This window comes from Pezoporus wallicus, unplaced genomic scaffold, assembly GCF_028554395.1.
Source record: "Pezoporus wallicus isolate ANWC-B61680 ecotype Strahan unplaced genomic scaffold, APGP_CSIRO_Pwel_v1 contig_5935, whole genome shotgun sequence".
Taxonomy (NCBI): Eukaryota; Metazoa; Chordata; class Aves; order Psittaciformes; family Psittacidae; genus Pezoporus; species Pezoporus wallicus.
In genome coordinates, this window is record NW_026637215.1 from 1,114,510 (window position 1) to 1,133,766 (window position 19,257).

Sequence of the window (19,257 nt, forward strand, 5' to 3'; positions counted from 1 at the left end):
CACAACTATTCTATGAGATGCTGTAATTTCCAGAACAAGTTTAGCCCTCAGCATCTTTATCATTTCATTGTAGTTTACTTGGAAAAGAGCAAAGTAAACAAACCAACCCAAATGTGTATTTGCTGTCCATAGAATTGGTGCCAGAGGTTAGACACAACTAGCTAGCGCACTCACCTGTCCTGACCTTAGATACCATTTTTTAATGTGACTGAAAAACATTCACTTTAAAAAGAATGCTTTGAAGCACAAAAGGGTTGCCATTTTTTCTTCCCTTTTTAAACAAGGGTTTCTATTACAGGCAGTTACCTCTAGTACATAAGTAAAGTAACTTTAGGTGTCACCGAAGATAGATTGTGTCAACAACAGTCTTGGTTTTCCATACGAGTCAGCAGCCAGCAGAAAACAAAGGAACTGAATAACTTCACAAGAATGAGTAAAGAGAAGCCTGAGTAAGAGTCAGGGAAGATTTTCTATTTAGTTCAATTACATGTGCTGGGTTTAATCAATGCTTGCTTACACTTTCCCTCCCAGAGGTAAAATAATGCACTACAGAAGTAGTTTTTTGGGCTTTCCTGTTCACTTCTTGTACAACAGAAAACTGCTGTCTATACTGACGACGAGTGAACTGCTAAACTAGTGAATTGGATGGCAACAGCACAGTTTAACATTTGGACAGCTGTGAGGTTGGGTTAAAGCTGTATTTAGAACCTATTCCTTCATTATGAGCTTAAAAGTATGTCTCTCTCCCCCAGGAAACCATTTGAAAAATCCAAAGATCCAAAATGGCACTTGATTTTTTTAGACTTCAGTTAAGGTATTTGCAATTTGATTATGCAACTGGACTGCTGCCACTGATCTCTACTTTTCTTTCAACTTCAGATTTAACAGAAAACTGAGTATTAACATTCCTGTCACAAAGCACTGAAGATCCACCAGATACTGTAACTGACAAGTTCTTGCATGTTATCAACCTCCTGCTCCTGGGAAAGCTATTTAATACCTGTAGTGTCTACTCTGAAATCAATCAAGTCCAAGTAGGCAGTGTGGGTCAAGGGAAGATATGGCAGGTATTAGGTATATATTACATAAATACACAAAGCTGCTTCTGTTTAAAGCCATTTCTGTCTAAGGCTTACCTGCCCCATTCAAAATTTGTTATTATAACAAGATTCCTCTAGGTGAACTATTTTTCTTTAGTCATAAGCATAACATTAAAAAAATCCTACATTTATATCTTTTAATTTTGAAGCCTAAACTGGGAAACTAAGAACAGCAATCACCTATTTTAAGCTTTCATAAGAACATATATCACTGACTACCCTGTGGGAATGTAAACCTTAATTCCCCTATAAACTCACTCAGACATCTTAAATTACACATTATATATTCAGATATAATAGCTAGCTAAAAGAATCCAAGTTTCCGTAAGTTTGGGCATAAAGTAACTTACATAGGACCAAAATTGTGGCAAGCTAGCACAGATTTCTAATGGTTTAATCAATACAAAAAGACCCTTAGACAAAAAGATTATCTTTTTCAGATAAAAGCAGAGGAAAACATGAAATAGAAGAGTGTATTTTCTTAGAAATAGTCTTTTTAAGGCTCGTGCCCAACCCAATCTGTGTAGTTTCAAACGCCAGTCTCTGCTCAGTAACCACTAAGTAACAGCCTATTACACTGCACTGTGCTGCAGAACTTGTGATGATCAACACCCATTTCCTCTGCAGTAAATGCTGTAAGCAATACAGACTCATATGAAGATGTGAGGGAGTGATTTTGGTTATCCAAACTATTGTATATGAAAACAAGTATGAAAGATTGCCCTTTGAACATGGCATGCAAACTTGTCTTGACAATTTGAAGGTACTTTTAAAAATTGAGTTAAGAGCTGAATTTTCAGAGACATTAAAGCTGCAGACAGAGGCCTACCAAGGTCTTCAAAAGCACCTAGTTACCACTGCAAAAAAGCACAAGACCTGGATGGAACTGGTTTTGCACTAAAAGGAAATAGTTAACTATCAGGAAAAAAAAAAAACTCGTGAAAAGAAGAGCATCCTGATTATTCTGCATTTTCATGTTCGTTCCCTACTTCAGTGATCTGCATCAGTAAGCATTTTTCCCTTTATAAATGGTATTTAAATAGATAATTCTAAGTGTGAAAAGTAGTTTGATACTTGACCAAATAAAATGCTATGTACGTTTTCTTAAGAGAGTGATAATATTGATGACTTTGCTGACAGAGTCTGATGGTGTGATGCAAGAGATTCACCAGGCAGAGTTAAGGCTTGGAATGGTGCTGCACACACACACGCACCATTTCAAAGCCAGGGAAGCCAATGGATGGGATCAGACACTGTCCTGCTTGCCAGACAGAAAGGAGCTACAAACTGAGTGGAAGGTGAATTTAGTTATTTGTAACTGTTTTTAAAGATTTCTCTTTTCTAAGTCTGCAAGGAGAAATGCTGAGATTTTTGATAGTTAGATATGCTCAGTGCTGCCAACCAGCTTTTCCCACTGCTGTGCCTCACTCACTGATACCTGAGATATAAACCCTGCAACTCCAGAGACCAGGTAGCATTCAAGTGAGTCTGGCTGAGATACCTGCTGGGGAGAAAATATAAATCTCTTAATTCATATTGAATTCACTGCATTCCAAAATCAGATGAGGGGTTTGGATGATAACAGTGTTAAAATTATTCTGCATTTTCTAGGATGAATCTGTTGCTGTTTCTCAAGGTTTCTTCAAGAAATGCAGGTTGTACATTTCTAATCAGGAGTAACTACTTTGCTTTTAAACTTTATCACAATACTTAGATCATTTCAAGTATGAGGAGACAAGGGAGCAAGCTTGCATATTACAGTAATTTTTTATACTTTATCTTCATCTATTTATGAATTTATTATGAAAAATATTTTTAAACATATGAATCCGACTTTTTGTTGTGAATTTTAGCAAAGTAGTGGATGCATTGTACTGTGTATCATTAAAAAGGTTTAATTAAAGTAAACATTTGGCAATTAATACCTTCTTCTATGTACTGATTTATCGTGTTCACATTAGTGACCACCGAAACGTTCTTCTGAAACTGGGGCTGGTTTAGTCAACGTTGAAACAAGGATGTATTTCATCACCCAAGAATTCATCCTTGTATAGGCAAAAGGTTTTAACACAGACTGTGTAAGATATGCAGCAATACCATACAATAAAGACTGTTAGTACCCATTTCTGTTCAAGTTGCAGACAAGCACACCACTGAATTTTAAAGAAACTCCTGCAATGGTTGCCTGTGACACTGCAGGAAAGAGATTTCCACCTCTCTGAGCAACAGTCTTCTGTGTGCAATGTTATTAAGGTCACTATTTCTATCCTCCTTTAAGCCCTGGTGAGACTAAGCGGGGGGCACAAAATAGCTACACTGCACTTGCCCTAACAACAGGGTAGTCTCGCTTTTAACCAGCACACAGGACAGGCAATGTGGAAACTAAGTAAACCAGAGGCCTGGGCCAGCTTTCGGCTGCCTGTGCAACTCCTGTCATTGAAAGCAATATATACATTCCTTTCAAATGTGTTTGCACCTCATACAAAACTATATCAAATCATTACAAACATGGATGCCCTGGTGGGACTACGTACACGCACTGTGCTTGAAGCTGCTCTCTCAACTAACAGGCTCCACTGAGACTCTCCAGCTGTTGGGAGCAATAACTTACACTGGAAGTGTCAAAGTTTAGCACAGTGTTTCTGGGAACCATTTTGTCAGTATTGCTCCTTTCCGTCCATCAGAAACACCACCTGAAGGTTGTGTTGCCATTCAGCGAGACCTGGACAGGTTGGAGAGTTGGGCAGGGAGAAACTTGATGAAATTCAGCAAGGGCAAGTGTAGAGTCTTGCATGTGGGGAAGAACAACCCCATGTACCAGTGAAGGTTGGGGGCTGACCTGCGGGACAGTAGTGAAGGGGAAAGGGACCTGGGGGTCCTGGTGGATAGGAGGATGACCATGAGCCAGCAATGTGCCCTTGTGGCCAAGAAGGCCAATGGCATCCTAGGGTGCATTAGAAGGGGGGTGGTTTGTAGGTCAAGAGAGGTCCTCCTTCCCCTGTACTCTGCCTTGGTGAGGCCGCATCTGGAATATTGTGTCCAGTTCTGGCCCCCTCAGTTCAAGAAGGACAGGGAGCTGCTGGAGAGAGTCCAGCGCAGAGCTACGAAGATGATTAAGGGAATGGAACATCTCTCTTATGAGGAGAGGCTGAGGAAGCTGGGACTCTTTAGCTTGGAGAAGAGGACACTGAGGGGTGACCTCATCGATGTTTATAAATATGTAAAGGGTGAGTGTCAGGATGATGGAGCTAGGGTTTTTTCAGTGATGTCCAGTGATAGGACAAGGGGCAATGGGTGTGAACTGGAGCATAGGAGGTTCCATGGGAACATCAGGAAAAATGTTTTTACTGTGAGAGTGACAGAGCACTGGAACAGGTTGCCCAGGGGGGTTGTGGAGTCTCCTACGTTGGAGACATTCAAGGCCCGCCTGGACAAGTTCCTGTGCGATTTACTCTAGGTTACCCTGCTCTTGCAGGGGGGTTGGATGAGATGATCTTTTGAGGTCCCTTCCAACGCTTGGGATTCTGTGAACAACAAACAGCTGACAAAGAGCCAGCAGCCAGCTGGGAAAGGAAGCATGCCCATGGTACGGGGCCTGTCTCTGCGAGTCAGCCATCCATGGCAGAACAAACCCCAGCTGCTCCAGGGCCCTTCAGCTCTGTGTCCCTTCCACCTTACAGAAACCCCTCACGGAAACGACTGTGACGCTTTCATGCCACATTTGCTTATTTTCTTACTGAAGAGAGCCCAAACGACTGTCCAACCCCAAACAAACCACAGCTCTTACTAAAATGCATGTTTCTGATTCATGGTTTCACCATCTGCAGCAAAACGCAGGGGTAAACACATCCTTCCCAGCACCTGGGTTTCAAGAGCACCAAACTGTGCCCATCTCTGAGCCCTGAGGCACAAGCTCTGTTACTGACAGGAAACACCAAGCACCTGTTTGAAACCTGAACGAGGGGAGGCTGAAACTGTGAACGAACGCTCTCAGCTGCTATTTCTGAGAAGCGTTTTGGCTTTTTTGAGGGGCTGCCAAGCCCATAGAACCACTTACCAAGCTGGAGTTCAGTCCACCGAGCTGGGGAGCTTGAAATACCCTGAGCCTTGGGGACCTGTGGGGTGGTGATGGTTTTGCATGTTCCTACTTCTGTGCTGTGGAAAATTTAAACATAAATAGCTAAATAAATAGATTAGATAAAGAAACAGATAAATAAATAGATAAAGGGATGCGGGGGGGGGGGGGCAGATGAGGAGGGGGTCGCCTCGGGCAGCCGCTCTGAGGTGAAGCCAAGATGGCGGCAGCCTGCCGAGCTGAGGGGAGCCCCGCCATGCGTTCTGCCCCGGCACCTTTGCCTCGCTGACCGCTGTACCACAGGCGCCCGCTGCACCAGCGCTTCTCCCTCGTGCTTTACAGTAAACCCCACACCCAGCGCTCATCTTTGTCCATCATCTGTGGCAAAACAACCGCCTGTGTTTGGTACCGTGCTGATGCGGCTCCAACCCCAGGGCACGCCGGCACGCTGCTGGGACTCAGCCCTACACCACACAACGGATCCCATTAATGACAGCTCAAGCAGACTCACTGGGCACCGTTTACACCCCTGCCCTGCAGGCACAGCCTGAAAGGTCCGAGGGGAATAGAGGCTAAAAATTGTCTTCTGCAGTTAACAAACAGCAGCAGCCTGACCAGCAACCGAACACTGGATTTTCTATGTCGGCATTCTAGCGCTCCCAGGAGGGATGAAGTTTAAGCAGTGTATACACAGCTCCTCCATGGACCCTTTGAGGTGTCCATGCACATCTGCAGGTCGAAGGAGGTGATCCTGCCCCTCTGCTCTCGTGAGTCCCCACTTGCAGCGCTGCGCAGTTCTGGTGTCCTCAGCGTAAGAAGGACACGGAGCTGTTGGAGTTCTTCCCTGTGAGGGTGCTGAGGCACTGGGATGGGTTGCCCAGGGAAGCTGTGAATGCTCCATCCCTGGCAGTGCTCAAGGCCAGGCTGGACAGAGCCTTGGGTGCCATGGTTTGGTGTGAGGTGTCCCTGCCCATGGCGCAGGGTTGGAACTGGTCCTTTCCAACCCGAACCATTCCATGATTCTATGATGGGGGCAGGCGGGAGAGAAGAAAGAAACTGAACGTTTTCTGTTCATCAACTTCCATTTTTTTATTCCTTCCATCACTGACAGCCTGAAACCACTTCCAGCAATAGTTAGAGCCCTGCAACGTGTGCCAGCGCGGAACCAACGCAGCACGGCACCCTGGCACGCTACAGACCCACAGCCTTCGCTCAGGAGGACCTGGCACCCTCACAAGCAGCTGGCATCTTATAGGAGAGTGCTGCACAAATAGCAACATACCTGTTTATTGCACCAATAAAAAAAGGCAAGAATGTGCTGCTGTAATACATTCCCAATGAAGGAATGGGAAAAACACTGTTTAAAGCAGTGGCCTTAAACTGGATCCAGCAAGATACATTAAAAGCTACCTGTGAAACATTGTGAGTGAATGAATGGACAATCCTGATGGTAGAGAGAGGGATTACAGATGGAGAAAACACAACAAAGAAATCGGACTCCTTAGCAGCAGTGTTCTCTTCATGATGTGGTTTTCATTCTCTTTCATAGCAGGACAGTAAGCAGTGAAGAAATTGGCCAGGAAGTCTTGTCACTTTATGCCACTATCTGGCTGCCAATTGCTAGTTCTGCAAGAACTTGGGAAAAATGAAGACCCCCAGATTTTTGTTTGTGCCATTTCTGATTTGGGAAAAGATAAACAGACAAGAAAACAAAATAAATCCAACCATAAAAATCTGACACACCCCAAAGTTATGGTGAGTGACAGTTGTGTGTAAGTTGACCTCGTTCTTAAACCACACTTCACTGGCTTCAGTTTCCTACCTGGTGTCACAAGTACACCATACACACCGCTATAACAAATAACAGAAATACATCTTCAAAGACATCTTTTGGATTAAAAAGCTTAAAAGTATTTTATAAAAATAACAAATTACTTTTATTTTTAAATGAACAGCTATAAAATTCATGAACCAACAAACATGTAACAGACACAAGGTGAAATATATTACACTAAAGGCTAGGTAATTACCACAGTGGTATGAAGCTTCAAGTAAATTACTAGGCACTTTTTACCCAAACAGTAGTCACTCATTCCATGGAGAAGTCCAACTGACAGAAATGCCTGAAACATCATTGCTGAAGCTTTCTAAAATCCTAAATTCCTCCAAAAAGTGCAGATAAAAAGGCAAAGACAAAAGGCCAGGTATTCTGCCACACAAGACACCCAACGTTAGCTGCTTTCCTTACATGACTGTTCAGCTTAGTTGGAGTTTCAAAACTGGTGTTCACAAGTCTGCCTTCTCCATCTTACAACCGTATTTCTATTAAGGCTTTACATGTCAGAGCAGGGAGAAGCTGTAGCAGCTCCAGACACATGGAAAACAGGTAAAGAGAAAGGCTGCAGGGTTGTATGTGAGCAAGTACAAAGCAGAACAGACTTCACTTTGCTCTAATTGGGAAAAGTACTCATTAGCTGCAGAATCCCAAGTGGCAAAACATATGCTCTGTACCTGCCAGTTTGTAAGCGTGTGAGCAACCTCAGCCCCATGGGCCGACACTCTCAAGATCCCAGTTCCTGGAAGCTGAATCTTCCAGCAAACAGAAGTAGTCACATGAGAATTGAGATACCAGTAACATGCATAAACTGCTATGAGAAATTGCTATTAAAATACCTAACATAATTGAAAGGAGGAGAATGAAGGGCAACTAAAGCAACAAATGACATATTTCCAAGTACTTTAAAAAGCATTGTTGATATTTAATATACTTGTATTAAGCAAATTAATATACCTAAGTTTACTTAATATAAGATTGTATTCATGTAAAGCTTAAAAATTTTAGAAAGCAGCAGTTTCTGGCATGATTTTAAAGCACAGTTTGGTTTGGGGGAAGAAAAGCATAGCACTGAGTAGTCCTTAAGAAATGATGTCATTTCAATAAGGTGCAAAGTTCTCCAGCTGGAAGACCAGGTCTACGGCAGCATCAACATCTGGTACAATATGATCTGGCTCTACTAAGCCAGGCTCAAATCTAAAATCTCTGTGGCCATGGAACACCATTTCAGCTATGCTCGCCCTGGTATCCAAGGGCACCTCGGTGTGTGGGTTGTAAACCCCGGTACAAACAAGAACAGACCTACAGTGGGCAGCAGCTGCGGATGCTAACTCATTCTCCCAGCTGTTGTCTATCTCCTCATCCTGAGAGAGCGCGGCGGGTCCCCTGCCACCAGCAACTTTGGCCTGAACCCAGGATTTTGAACCTTGTCTGGAGTTCTCTTCAAGATAGCGATTGTAAAGGTTAGCACCATAGACATCAGTCATGAGATTATCTCTGGAAACAGAAGAAACAGCTTAGTCAGCAGGGCAGTTGGGGTTGTCGGACTGCAAAGTCTGAAGGACATTTATGCAGTTTTGGTTTAACAGTTTATTTTATACTTTACGTGACTTTATGTGGGAATATGCAAACCAGAAGAAACCCAATTCTATAGTTATTTTATTACACAACTTTCATTAAGCGTGACATATGATAAGAGTAAATAACTCCCTAGTGAAATTTCAGTTTGGAAATCAAGGATAGGTATCAGCAGTCCATGAATGAGTTCATTATATTTCCAGTCATCTTGGAGACTCTGGAACATCTTTTAATACAATACAGCTTTATCTCTATCTATGAAAAGGATTCTATGATGGGACAGCACACGCAGTAGCGTATGACTAAGCTTAATGACCTCACAAATAAAATCTAGCTCTACATTCTCTAATAACTGTTGTTTACCAGTAATCCTAATAAAAAACCACCCATGCAAATCCTTTTTGCTAGATTTACACAGCCTCTTGGTGGGGGGAAGGGAATCAGGAGAAACCTTAGCAGCATCTAAACCACTTTTTGTGCTTCTACAGAAATAAGACATAGAAAGAGCAAAGTATCATTCATTTTCAAGATTAGAAACACTGAGGCTCCAAAGCACTGTAAGAAGTACACCGTAGTGCCAAGAATATTAGTGGTCCCAATGGTATGAGAAACAAGCTAGTACAAGTTGTGGATCTTTGCTGGTATTCCTGTTGTGGGTGATTTGCTGCTGTACTGGTTGGACTTGGGGTGCCTTACCCGACAGCATACAGGGTGTGAATGGGGTGCTGCCACTGCCTCTCTGCTGCCTGGGCCCTGATGAGGTATTCCGCGTACTGGTAGGTCACTTTACTGGGTTTGCCCATGAGGGCCTCATATTTCAGATCTTTGCCTGTGATCTTCTTGTAGATGTTTTCCAGACAAACCATGAATGTTCCATGCCCAAACCTGCCCACATAGGAAGACAAATCAAATTATATTAAGTGCAAATTAAAAAAACACATTTGTATAAAAAACTGCCTTTTTTATTTCATCATCTTTTAGGAGTAAATCACATCCTGTAACTATGGAATCTCCCTCAGTTTCCACACGTTCCAATGCGACATTTCCACAGCTGTTTCACTGAAAATCAAGTGCTGATTAGCTGAAAAATAAACACCACAACAAGAACAGGTTATTGGGGCAGCACAACAGACTTATCTGTTCTTAAAATGTGGTAGTGCTTGTGTTAGTATTAATTGCACTTAAATAGTTACAGAAGTGACCTTCCTGAAAGAAGGCCTGGCCTGTGATCTACTCTGCAGTGATAGAGCAGAATCACCAAAATCAACAAAGAGGAGAAATAGAAAAGGAAGGACAGAATCAGACAGAAGGAAAATTGATCTCTCCTTAAAATGGTTTTGGTATACCAAAACCCTCCTGTAATATGGAGGCAAAAAAACCCCAACTTCCTGGGTTTCTCTAAAACAGATGCAAAGGAGGATCAAGGAACAAGCTATGATTTTACAGCATGCTTTGGATAACTGTTATTCTCATCAAGGTGCAGACAGTGATGATGGGTCATCATCCAAGCCAGTAAAGCAGTAAGTTAGAAGATGTAATCTGATGGTAAAAAAAAAAACAGTTTTACTTCACTACTAGTGAAACACTAGTTCAGGGTGTGGAATTAGGGATGAAGTAATACGCATCACTTGAGAATACCATATTACCAAAAGCACCCTAAGAAGAACAGAAAGTTGCTATACAACAAATGATACATACTGCTTCAGAAGAGCTGCCAGGTAACTTCTAATGCACATAGATTGGTATATCTGCTCAAATCAAGGTCAACAGCGTAAAAAATACACAAACCCACCAATATAATAAGCATCAGAAGCAAGTAGAGATGTTAGAAATTAAGTCTCTAGTGGCCTACAAATTGAAATAGTCCTTTAAGGAAAAAAGCTACAAAGGAGAAAGCAACTGTAGTACTTTCATAGGTGGTACCTAATTTGTTTTTCTGTATTAACCCTTCATTCCCCCTCTCCACCCTGTTTGTTGCTTTCTTCTATGAAATACCAATAAATGATCATAAAATTATTTCCAGTAATTACTAGCAACAGCTTCTACCAACTTCGTCATGGCATTATATTCCAGTAGTGAAGGTAGCAGCTCTGACACATGCAACCTTGTCATACTGTCAAACTGAAAGGGAAAAAAACAAACCCAGCCTTACACTGGATCTTTCCCAAAGGGCATAACCAAAACCATGAATCTGGTTCACTGTAAATATAATGGTTGCCTTACTCTAGCCTGAAAACATCACACATCTGTCTTTTAGCAGCATGCTAACTGGAGATGATCTTTGCATCCAGTAAGGACAGGTGACAAGATCCTCAACCCAAGATCAAGGCAGCAATCAAGTCACACTAACAACAATGACTATTTCAGTGTACATTCACATTTTGACTGGGGGAGAACAGAACTACTGAAGGAACTACTGAAGGAACTACTGTTCCTTGAAAGAACACACTACTGAAAACAAAATCAAACAAAACCACCATCAGAGATCATGCCACCTAGTTCTGTGTGTTCTACTTGTTTCATCCTGTGTTCCTTAGAGAGCTCACTATATTGTCCTCAGCTCAAAAACACTCACTGCTTTCAACTAGCAGGTTCAATTCTTCACCCTATTAGAAAAAGTGGGGTGGAAAGGAGAAATACCAAAGAAGGAACTAATGAAATGAGACAATGGCCTTGATATTTGTTTTAGTTTTTCCTTTGAACTGAGACACTGAGGCCCTCAGGCAAAAACATATCTTCTGGGAGCAGAGAAACAAAGGGGCTTAGTGCGCAGAAGCAGCTTTTACCATGAATAACTGATTTCCTGAGTGCAATGATGTAGACAGCAATAAGGCAGCACTTGCTGAAAGTGCATGGCTTTAGAGATGCTGTCGTCAATGCTGAGACCAACTCTGAAGCTGTAGCAAGCATTTGGTATAAAAGAATTACCCGATTTTCACTGAAGATATGAGGTAACACCAAATATATCACGATATACATACATGTTACAACGTGTGCTTACCTTGGAGACTGTGCTTCAGCTACCCACATCAGATCCATGTTACAGGCAAGCACAGGAATGTGAGGGTAATTTTCACAGTGATAGGGATTTCCAGGGTAGCCACTTGTCAGCAAAATGTCTATTATCAGCTGCAGGTTGGTCTCCCATCTGACTGGTTCCCCAAACAAAACAACAGCTGTGAGAACAAGAATTACAGAGTAGAGTTATGGAATTAGCTAACGGGGCACCAAATCTCTGACACTAAAACTTGGTCTAAAGAGACTGAACAAGTAATTCGATTTAACCATGAACTGAAACAGTCACATTTAACTTTAACTTCAGGTTTTACTGTATTACATACCCATTCTTGCACAGCGAATCTCAGAAGTAACAGCCCTCCTCTGCAAAATCTACCAGTTTAAGGATTTCTTTTTTTAATTGGCTACATTTCTCCACAGCACCACGAAATATTAACTTCTAAATGGCATTTCTCAGTCTTCCACACCCTTGTGAATTCTGTGTTTACACCCAGTGTTTACACAGATCAGAGATATTATTTTGATCAACTTAAACCAAAATTTGATTGCTGTTTTTAGACCTTTTTTTCTGGTCCCCAGCATCATCTGGTGCAGATTTTATTAAATCCTGAAGTCGAGTTTCTACTTTCCTGTACTTCAGAGGAGAGTGAATGCAGTGTGCTTAAACAAGGTGCATCTCATACTACAGCTCTGAAGTGACCATCCCAACCGCTTGTAAGAACAAGACCCCTTATTTCTGAACAGAGAAATTCATTCCTCATTCATGACAGGAAGACAACAGCAGGCAGTTAAAGGAAGATGAAGAGGACAGCAGACCTCTGAAACGTCAAAACCACATGGCTCAAACCTGCACGCATTAAAAACACAGCTGTCACACGTGATGCAGTGCAATCAAGGAGAGATGCCATTACCGAGGACACTTCAGAATTGTCTCAGCCAACTTTCTGAAGTTCCCAGCAATCTAAAAATAAACCCCAATTATAAAGTATGACAAAGATATTTCATCTCTTAATGGATAGTTGCAAGTTAAATAAAGACAACTGACCCTCAATCTTGGGAAGGTCCGCAGCAGAGGGGGACTGCAATAAGAAAAAAGTGAAAGTTTTCTACAAGATTAAACAACTCCTACAATTTTTAACAGAATAAATTCAAGTATAGCCCCCACAGCTGCCTTCTGCAACACTCCCAGGAAATGCACCCTCGATTTTAGTATATACCTAGAAACTTTTATCTCAACTCTGAAGTGAAAACTCGTGGCAAGGGGACAGCAGACAAGTTCATGTCTAGCTTCCTGCATCCATTTAACTGCCTCTGGCAAGCTACAGTTGCTTAATGTACTTCCGTATCAAAGCTGTTTAATTTACTTCTGTATCAAAGTATGGATGTTTGCTTTGCCACAGGAGGAAGAGGCCTCCAGTGTTAACGAGGCATTTGAAAATTAGCTTTTGAAATGTATTTCTTTAACACTGCTAAGGAAGAAAAACATGATCTGTAACACATAACACATGTGCTAAACAAAGGAGTTTGCACTTCATGAGCAGCTCTCCACAGTGACAAACAGGTAACAGTTTCTTGAGCTTTGACACCCACATGGCTGAGAAGCAAGGCAGGAGGTGATAAAACTGAGTTACGGATTCTGTGAACCACAAAGGACCTCCTGACTTCACACGGGAGAACCGCACTCTGCAAACCAAGCCCGAACATGTGCAGTACCACATGCGTATTTACTGAGGGTGCATTCACGTCCTGAAGCCAGTGCAGTTCAGTTGAAGCCACACTGTATGTACTGTTACTATTTAAATACATTTGAATAATGGTACAAACAAGAAAGGGAATACACTGCAGAAGAATTAGTTATCTGCAACGCACTGGCTTACAATCAAAGCAACCTCACAGGCTAGAAACACTACCAAGACAATCCTGTACGGAAGGAAAAAGCTTATTTTATCTTACACACACCTGAGGAAGCTGATCAGCTTTCCACGACAGAATCTGAATGAGGTATCTGTATAAATGGTAAGTTTCTCCACAGCAGTAAGTTACAAAATCAAAGGTTATGTTAAAGGACTACCAAGAAAACAAGCCTATAGAATTGTTCTTGGAAATGATGCAATAAAACAAATAAAGGAGGAGAAAAGCAACGTCAGAATACAACGTAAGAACAGCATTAGCTCCGTAGTTTAAATATTGACCCCTGCTATAGAATGTGATCTAATGAGCAAACGAAGAACTTGAAAACAAAGATACACACTCACCAGAACATTAGGTCTTCTGTCATGGTCAACTACATCTAGCAAAGGGTGTTTCTCCCGCAGTGTTTCAATGGTAATAGGTTGACAGAAACCAAGGCTGGAAAATGCCAGTTAAGGATACAGAACTGCTTGTATTAAAAGAGTTTAGAAGTTAGCAATTCCATTTTAACAATTTTAACATATGCAGCTTACCTGGTAAAGAAAATTATTTAGGAATGAAAGCAACAGACAGACTGACTTTTTCTTCACTAAGATAAAAAGATGATCATCCCATTATTGATAAATGGGAGACCTGTGTGCCTGGAATCCTATGACAGAAATTATACATAAATCTTTCTCAGAATAGGAGATTAAAAGCAAGAAGCCACTCTCCACCTGCAGTACTCCAAGATCACCTTCACATAAGCAGAAGTTTATGTGGCAGCAAGACAGCATCTTGTGCAATTGTTACAGGAAAGAAATATGAGCTACTTGAGTTACAGTTACTGTCCCCACAACCTGTGCTTTCCTCAGGCCATTAGAGCTGAAAGCATGTCCCTAGGTAAGCAAACACCATAAAGCTCAGCCTCTTGCTAAATGGTGGCCTGAACAACTGGGTTTAATTGTGCTCTACAGGGAGTGAAGATAAATACGGAAACACGTCGGGAAAGGAAAGGACCAGAAGGGGAACAACAACCTCCTGATTTGTGTAGTAGTATTCTTAAATACTGATACACCCCATTAATTTAAACTTAGTTAACAAGAGGAAATCAAACTATACCTACTCATTTATGTAAACAGCAGTTGTGAATTTAGTCTCAGTGCAACGACATCATCTTACAATGCAAATGAAAGGAAGAGCAATTGAAGTCTATCAGTTACACAAAGCAAGCCCCTGAATTCACACCATGGGCCATTTGTGAAGTTATTTTCAGACCCGATTATCTCGCATGAAAATGCTATCCAACAGAAATACAGCTTTTGTGTTCAGTTTGTAAGAGACTTTTCTCTTAGCTGTGCTGAACTAATTTTGATTAAATTGGAATGTTCCTTCAGGAACTTTTTCTCATCTTTGTATCTGAAATAACAGTTATAAGTTGCACTTATGTTTTTTTACAGCTTATGACTGCAGTAACTTTAATTAAAGTCCCAATAAAGGAGGAAGCTACTGGAAGCATGAGTGAAAACTGTGCAATAGTTAAGGTCATTAAATTACAGTTTGAAGCTTTGATACCACCATTATATCAACATAATTCAAGTTCTTTTTGGCCGTTAGCGTAGATGTGGCAAAATACTTTCCAGTGTAGTTCTGCTCTAGATGCTGGTCACAAACCCACTGTGAGCTGGCCTGGTTGCATGCCCACCTGCAGATGCTGAGCCACTGAACTACAAGTCAGATGCGATGATGTTACAAGAATGCCACACTCTCACCCACTGCAGAACACAGACCCTTGAGCTGAAGTGTCATTTACACAAGTCCAAACAAATTATTTCTCTTTTCTCTTTCCTCATTAAAAGCAGCAAACATCAACACACAACCACTTTCAAAACATCAAGTTGACACCACAGTACGAACTACCACTGCTGATGACTGCATTTGTCATGCTGACATATTTAGTCGTCACTTAATCCACAGGATCCCCTGATCTTGATTAAGGAGAATACTTAAACAGAAAGTTGTTGGGTTGGTTTTGTGGTTCGGTTTATAAAGATACTCTTGAGCAATATCAAGAAGAGGTCCTTGTCCTGATACAAGAACACATTTGTCATGGTACCGCTTGAACATCCGCAGAGGACTGTGTGACATCACCACCTGGTCCTGGGAAATCTGTGTGGGATTTCAAAACAAGAGGAGTTTGTTGTTGTCCAGATCAGCTGTTTATGCGTGGATGTAATCAACAGCTGTCACAAGGCTATGAGTTACAAAACATCAAGCAGACCTACGTAAAGCCCAACCACACCATATCTCCTAAATTGCACAATGTGTTTATAATATGCCAGGAAAAAAAATCATCACTAACAAATTGTCATATAGCCCCTTTTCAGGTGCCAGAATCACTCCATTCAACAAGAACACAAGGTTTTCTCTCTTAGTTTTAAAGGGATGCCAAATGCACTTAGAAAACAAACAGGGAGGAAGGATCAGAACTGGCCTAGTTCCAATCACGGTCCCTTTGCTAGGCTGCAGCACTGATTTCATTGTATCAGACCTTCTTGTCTTAGTTTCCATATCCCCATTCCTTCGATAGGTATAAAATCAGTGTAAGTATTACCCTAGAAGGACACTGTTATGAATCACTGCTTATCACTTTTACAGATCTAAACCCCCCCCCAAATCATCGAGATGTTGTTTTACCCATGACCCAGAGTTTGACTGGTACAGACATGCCCATGTCTGCTGGCCCTTCCCAAAACCAAAGGCACTGCAGGACTCACTTCATGGCTTTCTCTTAGCAATGCTCAAGCAGTCTCCATGGACGGAAAAGTCCTATTGCCTGCAGTGCTCACAGATCAGGGGGAATGAAGTTTTACTATCCACAAACTTGGGGGTTGGAATGATGTTTAAGGTTCATCCTGTGATTCTGTAACAAAGCCAGGCAGGAAGCTCCTGCCTCACACATCACCACAGAAGACACTCACCGGCCAGAGCAGTGGTTCATGGGATTGGCCCACGCAGGCTTTTTTCAGGAGGAGAAGGCAAGATTTATTCCCACAATAATCACATTGCAAAGAAATACCATTACCACTGGAAAAAGCAGTGCCTTCACCAGCGGCAATGCCACTGGCTTTGGACAGCATGTTTTACTTTTATAACACCTCCAGCAATGCATATCAGGGAGCTTAAGGGAAAACCAAAACTGCTTAACTGAGCAGCATTTAATGGAACATAATACATTTGACACATTCACCACAAGTAACTAAGGAAATGAATAGGATTGATGGCACTCACTGGAACTCCCAGTAGCTGTGACAACTGATCAGCTTTTTCCTGGCGAAGGCAATTCCCTGCATTGGTGACAAACACCACAGGCACCACGAACTGTCCCTGAGAGTTCACTAGCTTCTGGAAGGCTGTTTTTGCAGCAGGAATTGGAGTCTTCCCTCGCACCAGTACACCATCAATGTCAAAGAGAAACCCAAAGGATGGCAGCACGCTGAGCTGTAAGAAAGAATTGGAAAGAGAAGAGTACATTAGTTATTCCCATACTTACGTCTGTTTGATAAAGCTCACAATAGCTCAGCCCAGTGAAACAGACACTCCCCAGAGAAGGGATGGATCCTCAACTTTGCACATTTCAATGTGCCTTACAGACATATTCATGTGCTAAAATACGTACTGTGAAAAAAGGAACCCTACAACTCCCCTTCCCTTATGCCTTATGAGTAGTCCTTGAATGCTTCAGGAGACAGGGACAAACTGAGGTAAACTGATAAAAAGGTACAAAATACACATTGCTGTGCCAGCGAGTCACACTTCTCATTGATTTAACCCCTCTCTATTTCACAGGCAATGTCAATGCCCAGAACACTAACCAAATAAACTACTAACACAGGAAAAGTGGAGCAGCAGGGAGCTGATGCCGAGTTTTACATGTGGCAGACTAACGCCTGTTGGTAAAGTCAGCTCCTCCTTCAACACAGATGCTGTCTGAGTCCCTAGAGTTTATATCTTGTTGCCTGACTTTGAAGAAGTGAAGAGCTTTGTGAGACCAGGAAAGGAGAGCAAGGCTAACTGGGGGTAAGAGAAGAGCTGGGTAATAAGCCCAAGGAGTGGCAACAGAGAGAGGACTGTCAAGCAATGAAACCGTTACTCAATCGGGCTGGAAAAGGATGGACCAAAAAGGATTTGTAATCTAAACTTCAGGTCCCTCCCAAGGTTAAAATGGATCCCTAACCCCCTCGTTCATCGTTTGATGAAACAGGGGCGACAGATCCAGCGTGATGAGGAGAACAGGCACCAAACGACCCCAGCCGATGGCGGCGGGTTCAGCTGTTTGGGCACAGGCTGACAGCGACCCAGCCCGCTGCTCCTGCTATGCAGGGACAAGGACACTGCCTATTGAAGCAGCACCCTGCTCCTCATCAATTATTCACCTCCTGCATTCCTCCTGCAGCTGGGCCCGGCACGGAGATGGGCGCCGCCACCGCTGCGCTGAATGGGATGGAGCTGCCGGCACAGCCCCGGAGCTGCCGCGGGCATGCAAGTGGCTGCTGAATACCCAGGAGCGAGCACATTCCCCTGCGCAGCCCAATTCAGTCAAGGCAACCCTTGCCGTGTACTGCATTGTCATTGCTGAACTGAGGCACTCGGGCTTTGTCCAGGTCTAGATACCAGAACTCCTCCTGCAGCCCTCTCCCCTCTCCCTCTGTACTCAGCAGAACCCCAGCCCCGAGCCGGTGCCTCCCAGCTGCCGGCAGCAGTCTCGGGGATGCCACAGTGGAAGGAACCCACCCACCCTGGGCACGATGGACACAGAGCGGCCTCCTCGGGGTCTGAACTGCCGCGGGAGGCTCCCGGCGCTACACCGCAACAGCTCTGTGGTAAAGGCAGCTCTTCCCGGTAGCTCTGCCTCCCGTAAAGCGTGGAGACCACGGATGTGAATCCTGCGGTGAACAGCACGAGCCAAAGAGCATCCCGGTGCTGAGCATACACGTTAAAAACACTACGGGAGGGTTTCAGCGTGTCCCGCAGGAAACAACGACGTTAACACTTCATTTTCCCCTTCAGGCCATAGAAGGCCGCTCTCCCGCCGCCCGGGAGCCGGCAGCGCCCAGCCCCGGGGCAGTGGCTCGCAGACGCCCAGTGAAGAGCCCCAGGTCCCGGGGGAGAGGCTGCCCCCGTGCCCGGGAGGGACCTGACCGCGGCCGCCTGACGCCGTTTCGGTTTCTCCCCGCACCGCCCCGAGGTGCCCGGCCCCGCCCCGCGGACCCCCCGCTTGCCTTGCCTTGCTGCCGCTGCTCTCCCCGGCCGCCGGGAGCCCGCCCGGAGCGCCGCAGAGCCCGCTGAGCGCCGGCAGCCCCGCGGGGCCGGGCCTGAGGAGAGCGCGAAGCGGCGGCAGCGCCCGGCGCATGGCGGTGACAGGGAGCGGCCGGGACAGCGCCGGCCGGGGCTCGAACCCAGGGCCTCAGGCGCAGGGCCACGCCCCCTCTGTGCAGAGGCCACGCCTCCTCGGGGCATAGACCACGCCCCCCTCGGAACATAGGCCACGCCCCCTTCCGCCCCGCGCAGGGTCCGCGCTCGCCGAGCGTTTCCAAGCGCGCTCCGGCAGCGGAACCCGCGGCCCCTGCGCGGGCAGGGCCGGGAGCGCGCAGGGGTGCGGGTGCAGAAGGGCCCCTGCGAGCGACCTCCGGAGCCGGCGGTGCTGGGGCTCAGCCGGGCTGTGCCAGCCTGCGGCACCCGCCAGGACAGACCTCATCCGG

The 19,257-nt window shown here is 44.1% G+C and overlaps 1 protein-coding gene across 2 annotated transcripts; it reads right to left on the reverse strand.

The window, feature by feature from the left end:
- Positions 1-7,090: 7,090 nt before the first annotated feature.
- Positions 7,091-17,147, reverse strand: LOC130596521 (haloacid dehalogenase-like hydrolase domain-containing 5). Of its 2 annotated transcripts, XM_057404217.1 has the most exons (7): positions 16,787-17,138; positions 15,552-15,664; positions 13,861-13,954; positions 12,651-12,684; positions 11,589-11,763; positions 9,284-9,472; positions 7,093-8,506 (listed from the first exon to the last, which is right to left on the reverse strand). In XM_057404217.1, the coding sequence occupies exons 1-7, from the start codon at positions 17,027-17,029 to the stop codon at positions 8,110-8,112; spliced, it is 1,245 nt and encodes a 414-aa protein (XP_057260200.1). In that variant the 5' UTR covers positions 17,030-17,138; the 3' UTR covers positions 7,093-8,109. The 2 variants fall into 2 exon arrangements, with proteins under 2 accessions (XP_057260201.1, XP_057260200.1); XM_057404218.1 differs by lacking the exon at positions 9,284-9,472 and having other exon boundaries at positions 7,091-8,506; positions 16,787-17,147.
- Between the last annotated feature and the right edge of the window lie 2,110 nt (positions 17,148-19,257).

What these genes read in the sequence shown, in the direction of transcription:
- LOC130596521 (XM_057404217.1), bottom strand. Translation starts at nt 17,029, where the DNA reads ATGTACTCTTCTCTTTCCAATTCTTTCTTACAGCTCAGCGTGCTGCCA. An exon ending in GCTGAAGCACAGTCTCCAAG is followed by an intron (nt 9,473 to 11,588) that starts GTAAGCACACGT and finishes CTATGTGGGCAG; the next exon opens with GTTTGGGCATGGAACATTCA. An exon ending in CACACCCTGTATGCTGTCGG is followed by an intron (nt 8,507 to 9,283) that starts GTAAGGCACCCC and finishes TTCTGTTTCCAG; the next exon opens with AGATAATCTCATGACTGATG.